We start from the raw sequence: 20,977 nt of genomic DNA, 5'->3' as shown, positions 1-20,977 counted from the left end.
ATATTTATATTTTAAATATATTTGTGAGTTTTGCTTGCAGTCTGAATTGTATATATGTGTTTGTTATTCAACATTTAATTTATAAAGCAACAAGATCTGGAAGATCTTCTGTTGAGGAAAAATGTGTTAGGGTATGACTGTCTTTCAGCTTCATATTCTGGAGGAGTTTTCATGTTTTGTTCTTACTTTATTAAGTGTTAAAATGTCTGCGTGGTTTTTTTTGTAGCAATGGTAGGTGTGACCCAAGTCAGCAGGGGTTTGGATCAGTTCTCCTGAAAGCTTTACTTGACAATATGCCTCTTTTGCCTGCTGCTGCAACAGGTGGTATGTATACAATGTTTGTTGCCATAAAAATGCACAATACATTTGTTGTTTGGCATGTTTTGTTAGACTCTCTTGGGAAATAAGAATTAGGTAATTGTTCAGTTAGTACAGACTGTTTCTTGGAGTGGTCTAGTCAGGTGGTATCCAGGTGTGAAGTATGCATTTGTAGATGATGGAATTTTAAGCAAATGAGCTTGTTTAAAACAGAGTGCTAAGGCACTGACAGTTTTGGGAGAGCTTAAATACGTTTTGCAAGGATTTTTAAAGGTGTTCGGCAACCACAGGTTCTGTTGGCATAAGCGAAAGTCAGGATTGTCTGTTCATTATTAATTTCTGAAAATTAGGAGATTTATTTCAGGCTATCCAAATGATGTCCAACTAGCAATCCGCTTCTGTTACTTCTGAACCAAAAGGAAATTCGTAACTAAATTAAATTCCTTCCTCATCTACATTGCAGAGTAGTGGTATCTTAGCACCTTGTTGCAGCCTTTCACGTGCCAGATAGAAGGGGAAGATGACTTTAGCATGCATATTTGGGGTGGCAAGAGCTGCTTTGTGTTCTTCACAGTATGATGTTGTTTAATTGTATCTAGGTTGGCATCACCAAAGGGTCTTGCAGGAAAATTAGTCTGCAGTCCAAAATACTGGTTGTGCTACTGCCCAGGTAGAAACACACTGCTGTTGAGGGCGTGGAATGCCCAGGGGGCAGAGGAGGAGGAGGTGGAGGTTTGTGTTTCTGTACAGAACCGCTGCACTGTGCTCCCAGAGCTGATCTGGAAGGAAACAAAGCTGTCACTTGGAATAATTGTTTCTTCAGTTATGAGTTAGTTGATAAGAGAATTAGAAGTACTTGTGGAAACTAATGATTACAGAATTATTCTAAATTGAAGTCTCTCAAAAAAAAGGGAGGGAGGGAATGCTTCCTACGTTTTCAGTAACCATTAGATGCTTAATTTATCATTTCCATTGATCATGCTTCAGAGTATGCTTTGTGAGTGGAAAATTCACATCAGGTTTCATGTTAATTTATTTTTTTTTTATGCAGGATCTGTGTATTGGTATTTTGTCTTGCTGAATTATGTGAAGGATGAAGATCTGGCAGGATGTAGTACAGCTTGTGCATCATTGCTAACTGCTGTGTCCCGACAGTTGCAGGATCGCCTGACACCTATGGAAGCATTACTTCAAACAAGGTACTAAGAAATGTGGTTGCTGTGAATTTAATAAAAACAAACATGCAAGCTCTCTAATGACATCCTCTGGTGTTCTGAAAAAGGTTGTCTGTTTAAGAAAAGATGTTTTTTGCTGTATTTGTTTGAGCAAGGATTAATTTGATACAGCTCTGCAAAATAGTTTTGACTTGTGCAAAGTTAAAAGTGAAGGAATTTCCTTGAATTGTGGTACACAAAATTGTAAACATTATTCCAGTTGAGGTCTCTGATGGGTGAAGCAGAAGAGGTATTTCACATAGTTTATATTCATTGCTGCATAGATGAGTAGGGTGATGGGGTTTTTATGTGACACTGTTGATTCATTCTTTGTTTTTTGTTGATGTAGCTTCTATATCCTTTTCTGAAAAGTGTTGCTAATGCAGCTTAAAACTGTGAACCTGGTCATTTTCCTGCTGAAAGATCAGTAAAAGGCACTATGCTTACTGAAATAAATCTGGTTTGGACAGAATATGTTTTAACTCTCTGCAATACATTCAAATCCTGGCCCTATTCTGCAAAGCTGTTGTAACCCTTTTTTAGTTTTTGTCACCAGCTTCATTAATAAATCAAGCTCTTCACTTGGATCAGGTGAGTAATCAGTGTTAATGCTGAGCTGACCTCATTTATTGAGTTTGTAAATCTGAGGTCTAAAACAGCAGGCTGGGAAAGTACCCTACTGAATTTTGAGCATTTTTGCTTATCAGTAGCATTTTGCCTTGCTTTCTTATGAAAAAAGCTCACGCAGCAAGCACGTCAGTCTTGCTGGATGTGCAGTGTGCGCTGCTGCTGGAACTGTAAAGTTGTAATCTTAAATTTGCTATCTTGAATGTGCCTGTAAGTAGCTTGGTTCAGGAGTATATGTTGGTCTGTAATTCTCAGATTTTCTTTCCTCTCTTTTTTTTTTTTTTTTTTTTTTTTTTGAAGATCTGTAGCCATTATTGCCCTTTTGTATAATGTCACTTGCTCACTAGTCACAGTGAGTATTGTGTGTCAAAAAGCATTGAGCCCAGCCAACATGGAAGCATTTTAATATTCAGAAAAGTCTAGAACCTGTTCTACCTTGTTGCTGGTGTTGTAGTATTCATGTAGACATTATCCTTTTGTCGCTGCTTGATCAAAAGAAGTATTTAAACACTCCAGCCTTTCAACATGACCTGTTGGGGGCTTTTTTCTCCTTCTGAAGAATGGAGAAGCTGCTTGGAAAAGGAGGGTGGAGGAACTTCTGTCGCTGCTGGTGTGTTCACGGAATATTTCATATTTGTTGTGAATCTTGCCAGTCAAAGCATGAAGTGTTATAAGTTTCTTACTTTTGTACCTACACAGATGCATTCTTTCTTTCTACTCCTGCTTAGCAATTTGCCCTGATTTCCCTTTTTCTCTCCTCCGGTCAGTTGCTGGTGATAGGTGTTGGTACACAAAAAAAGCCCAACACTGATCTTGTTATTACTTTGGATTTTCCTTTTTCTTGGCTTATAAAACCCTAATTGATTTGAGACCACCTTGTTACCTGAGTGATTGTATTACTTTTTCCCCTGCAGTGCTGCCAGAGCAGAAATAATGAGATTTTCTTCTGTTGAGATGTTTAAAGCACCCGCAAGTGTTGATTGGTATCCCTAGCAGCATTTCCTTTTCTCTTCTTCAGCTGAAAGAACAAGCTGAGATGGAATTTCTTTTGCTGTTTCAGAAAACAATACTGTGTTTTTATTGACTTCAGATAAATGTCTGAATTACCACAGGCAGGCGTGCGTATTGCTGTGGCTAAATTTTAAGGCATATACCTCTAGTTCCCACGTCTCAGTGTGATTATGTCATGTTTCCAGGACAGTATTACATCTTCGAAACTATTTAGTAACAAAGAGTTGCTTAGCTTCATAAGCTGTTTGCAAAAGTCACCTAATAAATTACTTTAATGAAATATAAGTGGTAATTTCTAAGACATGTCAATTGAATGAAAAGAATAGTTTGGAATTTAATAAAACCTGCTGATGACATACTTGGCCTTTTTCTGTAAATAATTTTATATAAATTCTTATTGTTTGAATAGTCCTGTTTGTCTTATTGCGTTTGCAGATATGGATTATATAGTTCACCCTTTGATCCAGTTCTGTTTGATTTGGAAATAAGTGGCTCTTCCTGTAAAAATATATACAACAGCAGCATCGGAGTACAGTCAGATGAAATTGATTTGTCTGATGTTCTATCAGGTATGTATGTCGAACAGCAATCTATTGTGGAGGAATTGGTAATTGTCTCTATTACACTGTTTTCCTTTAGTGAAGATGTGGTTTTATACTTTCCGTCGGTTTTATAGCTGTACATAATGAAATTCAAGATACTATCTTGCTTTGTGAGATCTCTTACATTTCTTGTAGCCCTTAGGGCAAGAAAAAAGCCTCTTTGTGGAGTCTGTTCTTTTCTTATCCTGTAAAAGATCTAAGAAAAGGCTAGAGATTAAACAGAGAGGCTGCTGTCATTCCCTGGGTCAAAGTCATCCGGGATGCGTCTGTCACACCTATTGAGCGGCTTCCTTGAGATCAGCTGGACTCACAACCATCTCATAGGCAGAGAAACCTAAATGGGTTTTTCTGAAGTTGGGAAGCTGCCATGTGGCACTCTTGTACTTAAACGTTACAGATTTAATGAATTTTTCTTTTTTGTTTCAGAGGCATTAAAATACCTTAAAAGCATCCTCTCGGGTTAGTTCATAAGTGAATCTTTAGGCCATGGAATGTCCTGGGAATGAGGCAATTTTTACCTGTCCAGAAATTCTTTTCATAGCAAGCGTAATTCATCAGTTATAGTGACTCCTTCCCTTTTCTTGTCTGCTCTTGTCCATCTCCTTCTCATTGGTACAGCACTGTGAATTTGTTAGTATATTGAATAATAGTTTAGTTTTTATACTAACTTGGGGTATGATCTTAGTCGGTCTGTTATTTTCTTTCTTTTCCTTTTCAGTAACATCAATATATTTTTGCAAGCTAATTTTCTCACAGTGTAGAAAGAATAGAGCATCCATATAGAATTTATTTCTGGAATTAAGAAGGTTACACTGTGCTTCTGCTGTCAAATTTTGATAGTCTGACTTTATTAAGATACTCTGTTCAGATTTGGCAGCATTATCCATTTAAAAACATACTTCCATTTATATTGTGGATGTGATAGTGTTAAGGTGTGTTTATTCCACAACATGAAGTAATAGAATACATGGGTTATATTTAGTTGTCCCTTCTGAGTCTTCATGACCTGAAATGTTGCTATCAAGAGAACATTAGCTGATTGTGCAGGTATTTATTTCTCTTTCAGGAAATGGGAAAATAAGCAGCTGTGCAGCAGCTGAAGGTAGTTTTACTTCCCTTACTGGACTTCTGGAAGTTGAACCTCTGCACTTTACCTGTGTTTCAACGAGTGATGGAACTAGAATAGAAAGGGACGATGCAAGTACGTTTACTGGTATATACAATTTTCCTTTTTTTCTACGTAGCATAGTTACACAATATGATATTTTTAATTGGACATGACGAGCACTGTTTGACAAACAGATTGCCTGTACTTTTATAAGTGTTGAAATGTGGTGGGTTTTTTTTAGATAGTTATTATATTTGAAGTTAAACTTTTTAGAGCTTAACAAACAAACTGAATTCCAAATTTATTAATTTGAATCAGTTTGTGAGAGAGTATAACATACAAGCTTACATCTTTACCTTGCAGCTTTACGTGGCAAAAGAATTAGGTGGCTCTTCTGTAACGCAAATGTTGCATGAGTGCGTATTGTCTATAAACCACGTACTTTATAATTCAAGGTGATGTTACTTTGTAGCAAGAACTGGGTAAAAGGAGCTATTTCTCTGGCTTTTACATTAGTCTTAAGAATTAGTAAGGAATTAAAGTAAAGGTGTGTTTTATCATTTCTTTTCTACATACATGTTTTTGTTTTGTTTGTTTCTTTGTTTGTTTGTTTCATGCCAGTGAGTACCTTTGGGGTTACCCCAACAGTTGGTGGCCTCTCTTCTGGAACAGTTGGGGAAGCCTCGACAGCACTGAGTTCAGCAGCCCAGGTAGCTTTGCAGTCTCTCTCTCATGCAATGGCCTCAGCCGAGCAACAGCTCCAGGTGCTGCAAGAGAAACAGCAGCAGCTTTTGAAGCTTCAGCAACAGGTTGGAGGCTATTTGGCTATTTTTTAATGCTGTCTCTAAACTTCAAAAGCTGAGAAAGTAGTTGCAGAGCTAGTTGCCCCCCCCCCCCCCTTGTGTTTTTTTTTTTTTTTTTTTTCCCCCCCCCCCTTGGTTTTTTTTTTTTTCTCCATAGTGTATTTGAGGAGGAACAGCTCTGCACTGAGGATCACTCTTATTAAACTAAATGCTGAGAGTGTTTCCCATGCTGCTTTGGTCTTTCAGACTTGGTTTTTATGTATTTTGAGGGTGGGTTGGGGGTTTGTAATGAAAGCTGAGTCTTAATAGATATGTATATCAGTCTGAAATTGAAAAAGCCCCCTGCAATGAGAAGCACAGTTGCCAACACAGGGAAATGTCAGTCATAAAGCCATTGTCAGTACAGAGCTTGGCTGTGTTGACTCTACTTTGCTGTTCAGTTATAGGTTTTTTTTAATTATTTTTGTTTACTCCAATTAATTACTTAATTACTTCTGTTCCTCACGTGCGGTCAAATTGAATAGTGCTTCATTTTTCAGCTTCGATTTGGACATCTAAAAAGCCTGTGTTGAAGATAGCTTGGATTTATTAAATCTAGTTTTATGATGAAGGTTGAACTTGTAGCTCAACACTACTGCTGTGTTCACAGACAGTATTATCTGCTACATTGCTTTCGTTTTCCCCCCAGAAAGCTAAGCTGGAAGCAAAACTGCATCAAACAACAGCAGCAGCAGCGGCAGCAGCATCAGCAGTTGGTCCTGTTCACAACTCTGTGCCTTCTAATCCAGTAGCAGCCCCAGGGTTCTTCATCCATCCTTCAGATGTCATTCCACCCACACCAAAAACAACTCCTCTGTTCATGACTCCGCCTTTGACTCCGCCTAATGAGGCAGTTTCTGCTGTTATTAATGCTGAGCTTGCTCAGCTTTTCCCTGGTTCGGTCATTGATCCCCCAACAGTTAACCTTGCAGCACATAACAAAAATACAAGCAAGTCTAGAACGGTAATTATTTTTGTTTTGTTTTTCTTAAGATGGTCTAAGCCTTATTGGGATGTAATTTGTACTTGAGTGCTAGTAAATATCTTGAATGCTAGTAAATATGTTTATTTGGATGAGATATGAAAACTGTATCACTAGATTTAGACTGTATCAAAAGGAAGACTTAGGAAAGCAATATAGAGTTGTTATAGTACCTCACATGGTTTCTTTTAATTGGAGCTAGCTTAACTGTGTGAAGAGTTATTAATCCTTTGAACTTAGTAGTTAATATATTTTGATGGTTCACGCTCAAATCCAAATGTAGTGACATGTCAAAATTGTATATTTTAAATCACAAATGGTTTTCTTACAGTCTTCTGTAAAGAACAGCTTAGAAATGCATAGATTTCAGTGACTTAATTTTACTGATGTTTTCCCACTCCTCAGAATCCACTTGGATCTGGTCTTGCTCTTGCAATATCTCATGCTTCACATTTTCTTCAGCCTCCTCCTCATCAATCAATTATTATAGAGCGAATGCACTCAGGTAAAACCAGAATTCCTAACAGTAATTTTGACACATTTTCTGATAAGTGGAATACTTTCCAGGGTCTTAAGTTGCTTAGCTGCAGTCTCACTTGGCTTTCCAAAGGAAACATATTCCTTAGTTTGCACTTCTGTTGTATCTGGAAGTTTAAGACCCAACATTCAGTGATGTTTTTCAAGGTGAAAAGTCCTGGGGGCTGGGGGAACATGTTGGGTCTCTGGACAGAGCACCTGTTCTGAAATACTGTATAAAAAGCACGACAGCTTAAATTAAGTTGAGCCCAAAATTTTCTTTTCAGAGGGTGCAAGCTGTAGAGAGAGATTCTGAGATTGTGCAGCTATATTTAACCTCAATTATACACCTTTTGAAAAATATATAACCAATGGCTTTATTGTTCGAGAAGTAACATCTCTTCACTGGTTAGCACACACTGGTATTTTAGACAGTCCTGTGGTTTTCCCTAGGAGCAAGAAGATTTGTGACCTTAGATTTTGGAAGACCTATATTGCTGACGGACGTATTGATTCCCACTTGTGGAGATTTGGCTTCTTTGTCAATTGACATCTGGACTTTAGGAGAAGAAGTGGATGGAAGGCGACTGGTAGTGGCTACTGACATTAGCACACATTCACTTATTTTACATGACTTGTTGCCACCCCCAGTTTGCAGGTTTATGAAGGTAAAAGGAGATAGACTACGTACTCTTTTTTTAAATTCTTTGTTAGTATTTGAATTTTCTCTTGTCTTCAGGTCAAACTTTAGTTAGCTATAATTTTGTTATTAATTTTTGACTTGGTGTCTATTTTACCTGTTTCGATACAGTTGTGTTACAGTACAGTTGCATTCTCTTTCAGATCACTGTTATTGGTCGATACGGTAGCACAAATGCCAGAGCAAAAATCCCGTTAGGATTTTATTATGGCCATACCTATATCTTACCCTTTGAAAATGAGCTGAAACTAATGCACGATCCCCTCAGAGGAGAAGGTGATGCGGCAAATCAGCCAGAAATTGACCAACATTTGGCAATGATGGTGGCGTTGCAAGAAGACATACAATGCAGGTTAGAGTAAAAAAATATGTTTACTTAGTAGGTATTTTAACTTAAAACGCTGGGATATCGTAATGTTATTGATTTTTTTTTTCTTCCCCCCTCTCCATTATATTCTTCAGATCGAAAACTCTGCCTTTGTTGTAGAGTTGTTACAGTGACTGTCTTTATAGTAGTAACAAAGACTACACCGTATAGTTTTTCAATATTGGTTTTAACAGTGCATTCAAAATGGACCAGAAGTCATCTTCTGGCAGAGTGACTGTCAAATGTATTGCCATTTGCTGATGTCTATTCAATTGTGTGTTGGAATGTTTCCCTTTAGGTACAATTTGGCATGTCATCGGTTAGAAATCCTTCTGCAGAGTATTGACCTGCCACCACTCAACAGCGCAAACAATGCCCAGTACTTCTTACGAAAGCCGGACAAGGCAGTAGAAGAAGATAGCAGAGTATTTTCTGCTTACCAGGACTGCATTCAGCTACAGCTTCAACTCAACTTGGCTCACCATGCTGTTCAGAGGCTCAAAGTAGCTCTAGGTGCAAGCAGGAAAACACTGAAAGAGCAATCTGATCCAAAAGAGTTGATTCAGATGTCATCCACAGAACAGCTGCGCACCATCATTAGATACTTACTGGATACTTTGCTTAGTTTGCTTCATTCTTCCAACGGTTAGTATTTTTTGAGGTTTTCTTATTTTTGTCATATTACTAGAAACAATTTGCAAGTGTTTCTATTTCTTGATCTGTGCTTTCCCCCTATAAAGCTTTTAAACTGTGTTCAGATATGTTTCAGTATGATTTTAGTAGCTGGTAACGTACAGTGTAAAGTTTCACCAGCGGCACCAAGCTGACCTAACCACTTCCTCCTCCCAAAAAAGATATGAGAGGGTGTTGAGGTCTTTCTGCTGTTTCTGTAGTCCTGGCTGTCTCTGATCCTTGTGTGGGTTGATTCAGTTTGCTGAAGTAACAAAAGACTGCCCAGGCAGAATATTCAAGTTGTTTTTCATAGGTAGAATTAGTTTGTGGAATGATCTGGGAGCACCAAAGCCTATGCAACACTGGGGATGGATTAGGCATTTAGAAGTGGGGAGGGAAAGCAGAAATAGCTTTGGGGCAGGGGGAGTGGGAGGAAGTGATAAAACCAGTACCTCATTAACTCAGTTCATGGGTTTTTTATATTCAGTCAGGATTTTTATTTCCTGAACTTGCTATTGAAAGAATTCCTGGAGAATCGAAATTGAAAGGACTTGAGTAGGAGTGGTAGAGTTTTTTTTTAAAAAAAAAGGCAGAACATTGTTCTACTGATAGGTAGGTGTGTCTGTCTTGCAATTTTCTGTGCAAGTTTGTTCTTAAGACAAATGATGATTTGGTTTTTGCTTTGGGTAGTTTCCATAGGGGTATTTGTACTGACATGAAATTGATTTGGTTTTGACCAAATGACCTGATGTTTATGGGTTACCTGCAAATTACCATCCGCCTATGTGTTCTTCTCTCCTCCCACCATGTGCTAATTAGTCTAATCATAATAGTTTTTAAAACTTCCTGCAAACTTTTTCTTCCTATGTTTTAAAGGCGTTGTCTCCTTAAACATAGTTCCTTATTCTCTTTTCTTAAAAGGGCACTCTGTTCCTGTGGTTCTGCAAAGTACTTTTCATGCGCAAGCTTGTGAAGAATTATTTAAACACCTGTGCATCAGTGGAACCCCAAAGATACGATTGCATACTGGCCTTCTGCTTGTGCAGCTCTGTGGAGGAGAAAGATGGTGGGGTCAGTTTCTCTCAAATGTACTACAGGAATTATACAATTCAGAGCAACTTCTCATATTCCCACAAGACAGGTAAGTTACAGGCGTATGTTGATGTATTACCTGTGGATCATTTAGATAATACCATTGTTCTTAACACTGGAATTGGCAAAATGGGACTGAAGGTTACTTATCCATTTATTGCATTGATTTAAGAAACAGTCCCCAAAAAGTACTGCAAATTATAAATGTCTGATAGCAGTTATTTATTGCACCCGTTTGGTGCTTGCGCCCCAATAAGTTGCTATTTTTCCTTACCAGGCAGGATTGCTCCCCGGTGTCAAAAATTGCCTTTTCCTTTACAAGGCTTAAATGCACCCTGATCATAGAGCTGCTCTTCTGATGCATTTGGAAGTAGGATTGAGACTGGAAAGCACACTGTTACCATTTAATACAAAAGATTTCTCTGAGATAAGAGCAAACAAGCGTAGAGTTGAGCAGTGAATATTAGATATGTTGATTATTTCAGATTATTGGTTGAGGTCTTTAATATTCTAAATGTTAGCATTTTATTTTAATCAAACATTTTCTGTTCTGTGGCTTTGTGCCTTTAGCCAGCAACATCTATATTTTCATAATTTAAAATAAATAATTCAAGGATATAAGAATACATGGATTTAATTCTCTATCCCTGCTATTCAGCATATCATATATAATAGGAAATAAAATGGATGAGTTCTTGTTTCAGATATACGAAGTGGAATGCTTTGCTGACCTCTTGAGGGTGAAAGAGGAAATGTTCACCCTAAAATACTGCATTATCTTTATAACAATAGAACGTGAAATCCATTTCCCTTGCTGGGCCACAGTACTGCTTTTTGTAGCAATCTGCTTGTGTCTGAGATGAAAGCCTAGGGGAATATTGTTCTGTAAGGGGTGTTTCAGAATATTACTGGATCTGAAAAAGAAATAAAATCTTAAATATGTAAATTTTATTTTTAGGGTCTTCATGTTGCTTTCTTGCATTGGCCAAAGATCGCTTAGCAACAGTGGTGTTTTAGAAAGTTTACTTAATCTCCTGGATAACCTGCTGTCACCACTGCAACCTCATTTACCTGTGCACAGAAGAACTGAAGGTAGCCTTCTAATTTGGGAAACTGTTTTCATATTCATTATAAGCTAGAAAATTGAGAGACTAGCTCACAATTTCTGGTGTATTAAAAGAAGAACATGCTCATTTACTATATTTCCAAAACACACTTGTAAAATGTCCTGAAACTTGTTGTTCTTTAGGTGGTAAAAGAGCTTCCTCCTTCCACCCCCCATTTAAACCTGGGCAAAATCTATTTGGTTGCTTTTAATTCAGCTAGGAAGCTTTGAAGTTTTGACAAAGTGGGGGGACATCCAGTGTGCAGGCAGCTCTAGTGGTTCTAGTGAATGACTTTGGAATTTAGTGTTTTGGAAAGAAGTGACCCTTTTTGCTTATGAGATCCTTTCAAAGTTTCAGGCTTTGGAGGTGAAACAGTTATGAAGACAAGTTCGTCAGGTGTAGCTGCATGGTTTCTGCAAACCACATGGAGGTTTTTTGGTAATCACAAAGACTTTACTTTTTTTTTTTTTACCATTAAAAAAATTACTGAAATTATATTCTCCAAACTTTTATTTTCTTGGAGTGTTTTCCAAACTACCGTAAGTTTGAAGAAAATGGTTGCTTTTGAAAACACCAAACTCTAGGCTACTTCATGTGTTACATACATGTAGCAGAGCATTGTAGAAGATCAGTTGTTTAAAAAATTCTTTGTGTTGTGAAATTGATAAATGCCAGCTGAGACTCTGTCCTTTTTACCTTGTCTCCTGATGTAAACGAGCCTACAGCTGGTGTCAGAAGCTGTCCTGTTGCTTCCCATTGGTCTACCATATACTTTCTCTATCGTGGCCGTATCCTGCTGTAGTCTCTAACTAGTTTGAGGCAAACCCAAGCTTACGTCTCCTCCTCCTCTGTTTGCACTCTCCCCACAGCTGCCAATTCCTTTCATAGCTCTTGCCTTACTAGTTGTCCTCACGGAGGACTTTAGGAAGCAGAAGTAACTGATACTTCAGAGCTTTATTTGCTGGTCTTCCAGCTTCCTTTCTCCTGGACAGTACAGGTGAGTACTAGGGCATTATTATGTTGGTGGAAGCATCAGGTATGCAGAAGAAATTCCTATTTGAGAACTATCACACGTAACTAAGGGTCAAAAGGGTGAAAACTTACTGGAGAAAAAGTCAGAAAACGAAGGACAATCAGAGCAAGAGGCAAGTGTTGTGAGTAGAGAGAAGTTGTAAACTTTGAGGCAGAGCGAGGAAAGAGGAATAACCAAAAGACACTTGGAGAAAGAGAAGCTGAAAATTTTTTTAAGAGATAAAAGGAAAATAAATGCACTTCTTTATAATGGAAGTATGAAATAGTATATATGTATTCACTCAGAAGCAGGCACTTTTTTTTTTTATTCTGCCAACCAAAAAGTTGTGTAGTGGTCACCAGTGCTACTCATTCTATTCTTGTAGTATAGTCTGCAGTTTCCTGTTCAGGTCCTGTTCCTCTGCCTGCTTGGGGTGGGCTGCTTTCTTCCAGTGTGGGCAGGAAAGTGGGCCTCCATCCTATTGCTTGGGCTGCCAGCAGCTCCATGGGATTTTGGACAAGTCATTTCTGTGCCTTAGTTTTCTTGTTTGATCTGGAATTATAAAAATAGTTTGAGTTAATTAAAGCTTCTTTGAGGTCAGTGCATGGGAAGTGTGGTGTAGTAAAATGAGGCTCAGCACAGTGCCCAGATATGAAAATGTGCGTGTAACCTCTAGTACTAATGACTTTGATATTGTGTAAAAGTACGCCGTTTGCATAATGACTGTGATTAAGTGGTCGTTAATTGTAGGTTTCTGGTCTCTATTGAGGTCTCATGAGTTCACTTTAAAACTGTTCATTTAGATTTGCTCATGTACACAAGGATTTTTCTTGCATGATGCGTAAGATATCTTTTCTCTCTCCTTCTGCCTGTACAAAAATACTGCATTTAATGTGTGAGACTGAAATAGGCAATAGCCAGTTGTTAGATGTAGTTGTTAGTGCTGCCAGCGTGGTTCATCTAGTCTGAGCTCAGTCTTGGCTTTCCTGCACCTTGTTCAAATAGCTGTGTGAAAATACACTAACAAAGAAGTACAGATTAAGGTATTTGGGTACATGGTTATAACTGTCTTGTTGGAGTCCTGGTTGATGGAGGAATTTCATGCTATGGAATTTGAGACGTCAAATTTAGGTGCTTTAATGCAAGCAGCGGTCATTTCTGTGTTTGATATTTAGGAATTTTAGACATACAATTTTTGACTTTTTTTTTTTTAAATACTGCTTAATTTTTAGCTTTAACAGTAGAGGTGAAGTTTTTGACTTCTGACTTCATCAGACTAATGGAGCTGTGACATTTTCTCTTGCACCTAAGTTTTATACTGAATGTTTGATTTCTTCCCTCGTAAATGAGCGCTTAGATGATTACCCTCATCTAAAAAAAAAAAATCTTTGTGGCCTAGTGAAGTGTGCCACCTAATGCCACTACTTTTTTTTTTTTTTTAAACTAGTTTGTTATGGCTTCAAAACTTTAAGTCATTCAAATCTATTTATTTTGAAGGGGTTTTAGACATTCCCATGATCAGCTGGGTTGTAATGCTGGTTTCCAGACTACTGGATTACGTAGCTACTGTTGAAGATGAAGCAGCTACTGCCAAGAAACCTCTGAATGGAAAAGAGAGGGAACGATTTTTGACAGGTGTGTAACACTTATTATCAAAATTTGCTGCTATGGGTATTGGTCTGGGATCTGTTGAAATACTTAATGTATTTTTTATTTACTTGGTAAATGAAATTTTAAAAACAGATTATGTGTTCATTCCATTTGCACTGTTGTTTGCTTCTTTACATCCCCTTCTCCTTAGAAACATGACCTCTCATCAATCCCAGTATTTTTAAATGCATTTTTGTCTTTGTTTTTATTATTATTTAAGTGGATTAGCTACGGTTTTCTTTGAACATCTTTTCTAAAAATGGAAACTGCAAAGATTTTGTGTTACGGAAGCTGTTCAGGTATTTTTAGTTAGGACAGTCTTTCTTGCCCCCTTATATGTTTTAAAAATGATGAAAACAAGATGGTACCACTGCATTTTAAAATTACACAGAGAGATTACCATCAGTGGGGATAGTTGCGTGACACTAAGAGTTAGATTTTGCTTGTTTCTTTAGAGTTTGGTGAATGGAGATGCTAACCATTGCTGAAATGTAAATGCTTTTTCCCTGGAGTTAAGTGGGGTTTAATAAGATGGATTAATATATCTTCTTTTTTTTTTTTTTCCATTAGGAAACCAGTGGAGTTTTATAAATAATAGCCTTCACACTCAGAGTCTGAGCAGATCTACTAAAGGCAACAGTAGCCTAGACAGGCTGTACTCCCGAAAGATCAGAAAACAGCTTGTGCATCATAAACAGGTGACTTCCAGCACGGTGGTGGCCATTTTCACCGAAGTATATCTCATTTTCAGTATCTCTCGTTTCTTGAAAGAACAGCTTTGGCCTTGGGACTCACTGAGCCTTGCTTTTGCATAGGTCTGGTTCTGTAGCTAAAGGCTGCCTAACTTCTTTGACATGCGTCTCAAACCGTGGGCCATGGGATCTGCTGGAAGAACCGATGTCGGAGTGTACTGTTGCACTCTGTGGCCCATGTTGGACGATAAATGTAATTTACTTTCTAGATAAATCTGGGTATACTTGAGTGGAAGCACCTGATCTATGATTTTAAGATTGGTAATTCTTAAGACACAAAATTTTAATTTCTAAATGCAGCCGTGCAGGTTTTATCAGCCTGGGTGTGTATGTCTTAAGCTCATTTAAAAATACAATTTCTTTTTAAACTTAATTTGTTCTGGGTCTGCAAGTAGCCCGTTATGGCGTCCTGGTTAAAATAGTATATAAACTGTATTTTAAAAGCTCAAGTTACAATTTGAACTGACGTTTGCTATCATATGAACATACTGATCCTTTTAACATCTTATTGCTTAAATTTTCTTTTTTTTCCTATTAACATTTTCTTTTAGCAACTTAATTTATTAAAAGCAAAGCAGAAGGCTTTGGTGGAACAGATGGAAAAAGAGAAAATACAAAGCAACAAGGGATCATCATACAAACTTTTAGTAGAACAGGCAAAACTAAAGCAGGCTACTTCAAAGGTATGATGCTCTGAAACTGTAACTGACTTCTTGTCCTATGTGTGAAAAAGACCTGTTCCTGCAAAGTCGTTTTTGTCCTACGTTGGCCTTATTTTAAAAAGATATTTCATCTGGCTGCTATCAAGTATATTCTGATGCTGAAAACAGCAGCCATCTGGAAATTTCTTGCACTGTGAAAAATAGTTTATTCTTCTGTAGGAGTTTTTTAGGTAGTCATGGCCGAAATAACTGATAATCTTAGGAGCCTTGGGAATGCCAGTCATATCTTTAAACTTTGGGCAGCATATACCAACAGAAATGTGAAATAATATTTTATATGGCTAACTTTGATGCATGATACTTTTCTGGATGCTCTTCTGGTTGAGTAATTAGAAAATAATCATGCCACTGACTGTGCACCCAAACTAATAACTATGATTTTTGAGAATGTTTTCCAAGCTTTCTTAGAAGCGTCTTAGCTTCCTAAAAGTACTTACCACATGAGTCTGGCATCTTGCAGTAAGTCCCAGATATTGAAAGTAGATGTGGTAGTTAAAGAATTATTTTGATTATGAGATGAGGTGCTGAAATTTAGGGATTTCTGGAGAAGGGAATGTGGACTTTGCAGGGAACACAAAAAAAGTGTATATCTTTCTAGCTACCAAACTTAAGTATCACTTTAAATATTTACTCTCTGGTTCCAGAAGCACTGATGTCTGTTAGGATGACTGAAGGTAGGCCCATGGAAAGAGATTGTGGAATGTTGGACCTTAAAGGCAATCTAAAGGGAAATCTTACAACAACTTCCAGTAATTATGAAAAAAAAACCCCACCAAAATTTAAACACCAGTATAAAAATAAAGCCCTAAGTTTTCACTAACTCTCCTTGTCATGAGCTGTTCTTTCCTGCACTATCTTCTGCTTTATTCCAGCAGGTTATTTCAGGGGGGCTGCTCCACTGGTGGCCCTCTTGAGACATCTTTAAGTGAGACACTGGCTGAAATATGCTGTCCAGCTATTTAAGTTTCACCTTACAGCAGCCGTGTTGCATCCGAAAAGCATGTTGGACTAAAGAGTTTTTCCCTTGCAGTATCTTAACATCTAGTTATGGTATTACTGCACACTTGACAGTTGCATTTCATGCAGTTTTTACTCCTTTGCCTACTAATCACTTTCAGTTATGACAAGCTGTGAGTAACTTAAAACATTTATTGCATTTAGGAGAAAGCTGAAACCTTTGTGTTAGTAAATAGTCTAGACTCTGGTCTACTTAAGTGAGGTTATAAGAGGTGTTTGTGTTATCTATTTGTGGACTGCTTGTGTAGCTCATACAATGAACTGAGCTGCTAAATGTGTGGATGGGACGGTTAATAAAAACACCTTCTTTCCTGCACTGAATTTGTAGACCCTCTTGTCAAAAAGCTTGTAGTTTAGAGCCCTGATCAAGTATCAAATGAGTTCAATTTATGGTTGCTAAAGGATACTTTGTACCCCGGAAGTATTAAAAAAGTTCAAAACTACTGATGATTTATCTCAGGTGAAGAGCTGAGAAGTCAGCATCCTTGTCAGGGTAAATTTCCATATTAGCTATTTTTATATGCAGTAACCCCAGCTTTGTATGCAGGTGTGGAAATATGAAAGGAACTGCTAAAATGCATATTCTCAGTATGTTTTATGGCAAACATAAAGGCTTAATTGGCACTTGTGTGGAACTTGATAATTTGGTTATGAGTCTGTCAGCTGAGATAACATGCTGCCAAAACAAATTTCTGCCAATAAAGCCTTAATTCCATTCCAGATTCTCATATGTTCTTAGCCTCTCCTTTTTTTAAAAAGAGCTTTACAGTTACTGTTAATGCTGCCTCAGATTGTCATTAGGAAAAGATTTAGAGGTTAGTTTTTAAATGTAAGTGCTGTTTCAAATTTAATTTCTGCAGCACTTCAAGGACTTAATACGCTTACGTCGGACTGCGGAATGGCCTCGTTCTACTTTAGATACAGAAGTATCGACAACGAAGGAAACTCCAGAAATCGAACCACTTCCGTTTACACTGGCACACGAACGTTGTATTTCTGTAGTGCAGAAGCTGGCACTCTTTCTCTTGTCCATGGATTTTACTTGTCATGCAGATTTACTTCTATTTGTTTGTAAGGTAAACAGAATATGGAATGTCAAGCTGTCGTTGCAATGGAGACCACATTAAATTAGGTTTCTGTTACTGCTTTTTTGCTGGCTTGATGGTAATAAGTAGCTGCAGCGTTAAAATTTCTAGTAATTTCTGGTGAGGTAATTTTTCTGGTCTGTCACCTTTGTCAATTCTTTTATACCTTTTGTGTAATTGACAATATGATGGCTTCAAAATCGCGTAGAAAAAGTAACTTAAAAATGTTTTCATTCACTTGTAAACTTCTAAAATTTAAGCTAGTAATAATAACTGACTCGTGAGCAAAATCTAACAGTCATAGAAATTGAAGCTATTGCGTACTTTCGTAGTGTCAAATATGAATAGGCATATATTTCTTTTTTTGTAGGTTCTTGCTAGAATTGCAAATGCTACAAGACCAACAATTCATTTATGTGAGATTGTAAATGAGACTCAGTTGGAAAGATTATTGCTGCTTCTCGTTGGAACTGACTTTAATAGAGGAGACATCTCGTGGGGAGGAGCATGGGCTCAGTATTCTCTGACATGTATGCTGCAGGATATTCTAGCAGGTTTGTTTTAAGTTGATATTTTTCAGAGTATACATTATAATTGAAACTTTCTTCCTTGAATGTTTTAGGGTTTTTATGTTATTAAGTTAGAATCTGCTGACACTGTTAAGATAGTAAAAAAAAAAAAAATCATAAAATTGAGATTAGTGTGTAAAATTGCAATTTAAAATTGCAGTTACAGATTATTCTGATTTAGTGACTTGTGCATTGAAGAGTGAATATTTATGTGACCCTGATTATTTGAAAATTATTCAAAATTCCTTCCCTTGAAGAAGTAGCTCTTAAATAATTTAGAGCTAGATAAAGAAAAACAGTTTTTCTAGACACTGGGATGTTAATTTGTAACTGGAATAAAGCTTGAAATTGAGTCATCTGCTTAATCTAATACATAGGAGAGTTGTTGGCACCTATAGCAGCTGAAGCTATGGAAGAAAGTGCTTTGGGAGAAGATGCTGGAGCTTCGGCTGGGGATTCTGATGACCCTCTACAGCAGGCTACAGTTCAGTTAGTGGAAACAATAGATGAGCCTTTGACACATGACATCACAGGTAAATTATTTCTTAGTCTTGATGTATTTATGTATACTGAAAAAAGTAAAAAAAACCCTTTGCTGTTACTCATCTATCAAAATATCAGTAAAGGGTTTTTGGTGATAGGATTCTGATAGTTTCTGAAAATGTAGGCAGAATATGAGCAATTCTTCAACTTAGTTTTACGTCTGATCAATAAAAAATGTTTATTTTTCCCATTATTTAAAAAAGGCAATTTGATTGCATTCATTAACTTTTTCCACTTAAAGCTGTGATATTAAAAGCCTTAAAATTATCCATGAAGCGTGTGATATATCCATGGTTTATAATTTGTACTTAGTAGTATTAATACTCTTTTAATCATTCAAAGGTGCTCCACCTCTGTCATCTTTGGAAAAAGATAAGGACATTGACCTTGAATTGCTGCAGGACCTGATGGAAGTTGATATTGATCCTTTGGATATTGATTTGGAAAAAGATCCCCTTGCAGCCAAAGTCTTCAAGGTATGATACACCTGAGTTTTCAGGATAACCTTTATATATGAAATAGTAAAATCTTTTCTCTCTTCTTCATTAGTGGAATTTGATGTCTTAGATCTGTTTTTAGCTTTTTATAAAAGTTTAATGTTGAAAGACAGGAAAGAACATAGAGATTGTGTTGGCATCTCAAATGTATTCATATCTCAGTTGACACAAAATATTTTGCTTTTGTGTGAAGATATCTGTATAAACAAGAGGTTCTGAGTTTACTTATACTTTAGCATGTTAAAGACAACAAAAGCGTAATATAAAAGAAAAATAAGATCTAGTCTTGTCTTTTTATTATTAAGAATAAAGTGCCATTTGCTTCTGTGATTGATCTTGAGTTAATACTACCAAGTATGTGTTTTAAAATAAAAATCCCAGCAGTAGCTAGCGCTCAGACCAACTTCAGACTATGAAGAGAAGCAGCTACAGAACTTATTTCACTGTGGAACAAGAAAATTATTAAATGCTTTCATACTTAAAATGGAAGCTAAACTCATGAGAGGTAGTAAAATTGCATTTAGATATAATAGTATATTGTCAAAGTATATTAAAAACCAAAAGAATTTTGGTTGTAAAGAAACAGCTGTTCATAGTAAAATGTTGAGTCTCTTTTCTCTCTCCATAAGGATGACACACTGATTTGGAGTTTTCCCACTCCTCACACTATTGACTTAAACCTTCAGCCTCACTTGAATTAACCTAAATTATCTTTCTTACCACTTGCTTAGATAACTCTGATTTTTTTTTCCTGTGTTCTCTCATATGTCCTCCCACTGATTACCTGTTGTGTAAAGATTTTTTTTTCTTTAAATCTCACCCTAGCAAAATATTCCACTTATTGCTTAATTTTTGTGATACTAATCATAGAATCATAGAATAGTTTAAGTTGGAAGAGACCTTAAAAATCATCCAGTTCCGACCCCCGTGCCATGGGTGGGGATACCTTCCTTTACTCTGCTATAATTTCATTTGGCAGTACATCTTAGTCCATTTCATCCACAGGTATCTTCATCATCTTGTTTCCTGTTTGGATGTCCTCTAAAAAATAGCCAGAAAAACACTTCTTCATTTTTAATCCTTCGTAAGATTCGCTTCTGTGTCTGTAAAATGACAGTTGATTTTTGGATCTTGCCAGTAAAAAGGCATACGCAAATCATGTGCATACAGTCTTACAGTACTAACAGTTTTTCTTGCGATCCATATGCTTTCTGAGTGTCTTAAATTATGACGCTTAGGTAGAGATTATTCAACTCTTCCTTTTGCAGAGCCCAGTACAAATAATCCCTGAGCCTCACTGAGGCTTCAAGGTACTTCAATAGCACAGTTAATAATATAGTGTTCTGTCTTGAGAAATAACTTCTCAAAATATTTGTGTGATACTCCACTTCCAAGTTTACAGTGTGGTACAAATGTGTGAATAAAAACTGACGGTAACATTTTTCAAATTGACTTGAAACTTTGAGATAGCTAACTGCATTGCTGGATTTTAGCAATCATGTGTAGATGGGGTGCTGGGGGACATGGGTTAGTGGGTTGGGTGGTGTTGGGTTGACGGTTGGACTTGATCCTTGAGGTCTTTTCCAACCTTCATGATTCTGTGATTAAGGACTCAATAGCTTATACTGCAATAAAAATTGAAATAAAATTTTCTAAAGCTATTGGATCCAATCTTCTGGGTTTAATTTTTTTGTAACTTCAATTATTTGTTGTTGGTCATTACAAATTTTATTTTTGTACTCAGTCTAAAGAATTGCTGTGGTTTTTTCTTTTCTTGTTATTTTGTTTGGTTTTTAAGCCTATAAGCAGCACCTGGTATGATTACTGGGGTGCCGATTATGGCACCTACAATTACAATCCTTACATTGGAGCCGCTGGAATTCCAGTTGCAAAACCACCGGTAACTACAGAGAAAAATGGATCACAGACTGTGAGCGTATCAGTCTCTCAAGGTAAGCGATGAACTGAAGTTC

General features: G+C 37.1%; 1 protein-coding gene across 1 annotated transcript in view; it reads left to right on the top strand.

Moving 5' to 3' along the window:
- Nucleotides 1–226: 226 nt before the first annotated feature.
- BIRC6 (baculoviral IAP repeat containing 6) overlaps nt 227–20,977 on the top strand; it is a gene marked incomplete at both ends in the record, with an annotated part of 59,034 nt that continues 38,283 nt past the window's right edge. Inside the window, 20 exons of the mRNA XM_010072658.1 lie at nt 227–324; nt 1,370–1,517; nt 3,606–3,739; nt 4,839–4,973; nt 5,502–5,689; nt 6,372–6,686; nt 7,110–7,209; nt 7,674–7,888; nt 8,064–8,272; nt 8,586–8,932; nt 9,881–10,100; nt 11,010–11,143; nt 13,667–13,804; nt 14,390–14,517; nt 15,123–15,254; nt 17,171–17,386; nt 17,766–17,949; nt 18,342–18,497; nt 18,850–18,983; nt 20,803–20,956. Of these exons, the coding sequence (XP_010070960.1) occupies nt 227–324; nt 1,370–1,517; nt 3,606–3,739; nt 4,839–4,973; nt 5,502–5,689; nt 6,372–6,686; nt 7,110–7,209; nt 7,674–7,888; nt 8,064–8,272; nt 8,586–8,932; nt 9,881–10,100; nt 11,010–11,143; nt 13,667–13,804; nt 14,390–14,517; nt 15,123–15,254; nt 17,171–17,386; nt 17,766–17,949; nt 18,342–18,497; nt 18,850–18,983; nt 20,803–20,956 (3,485 nt within the window). The remainder of the gene's footprint in view (nt 325–1,369; nt 1,518–3,605; nt 3,740–4,838; nt 4,974–5,501; nt 5,690–6,371; nt 6,687–7,109; nt 7,210–7,673; nt 7,889–8,063; nt 8,273–8,585; nt 8,933–9,880; nt 10,101–11,009; nt 11,144–13,666; nt 13,805–14,389; nt 14,518–15,122; nt 15,255–17,170; nt 17,387–17,765; nt 17,950–18,341; nt 18,498–18,849; nt 18,984–20,802; nt 20,957–20,977) is intronic.

This window comes from Pterocles gutturalis, unplaced genomic scaffold, assembly GCF_000699245.1.
Source record: "Pterocles gutturalis isolate BGI_N339 unplaced genomic scaffold, ASM69924v1 scaffold23117, whole genome shotgun sequence".
Lineage (NCBI taxonomy): Eukaryota > Metazoa > Chordata > Aves > Pterocliformes > Pteroclidae > Pterocles > Pterocles gutturalis.
Note: the sequence above shows the minus strand (reverse complement) of the source record. Positions and strands in the feature narration are given on the sequence as shown.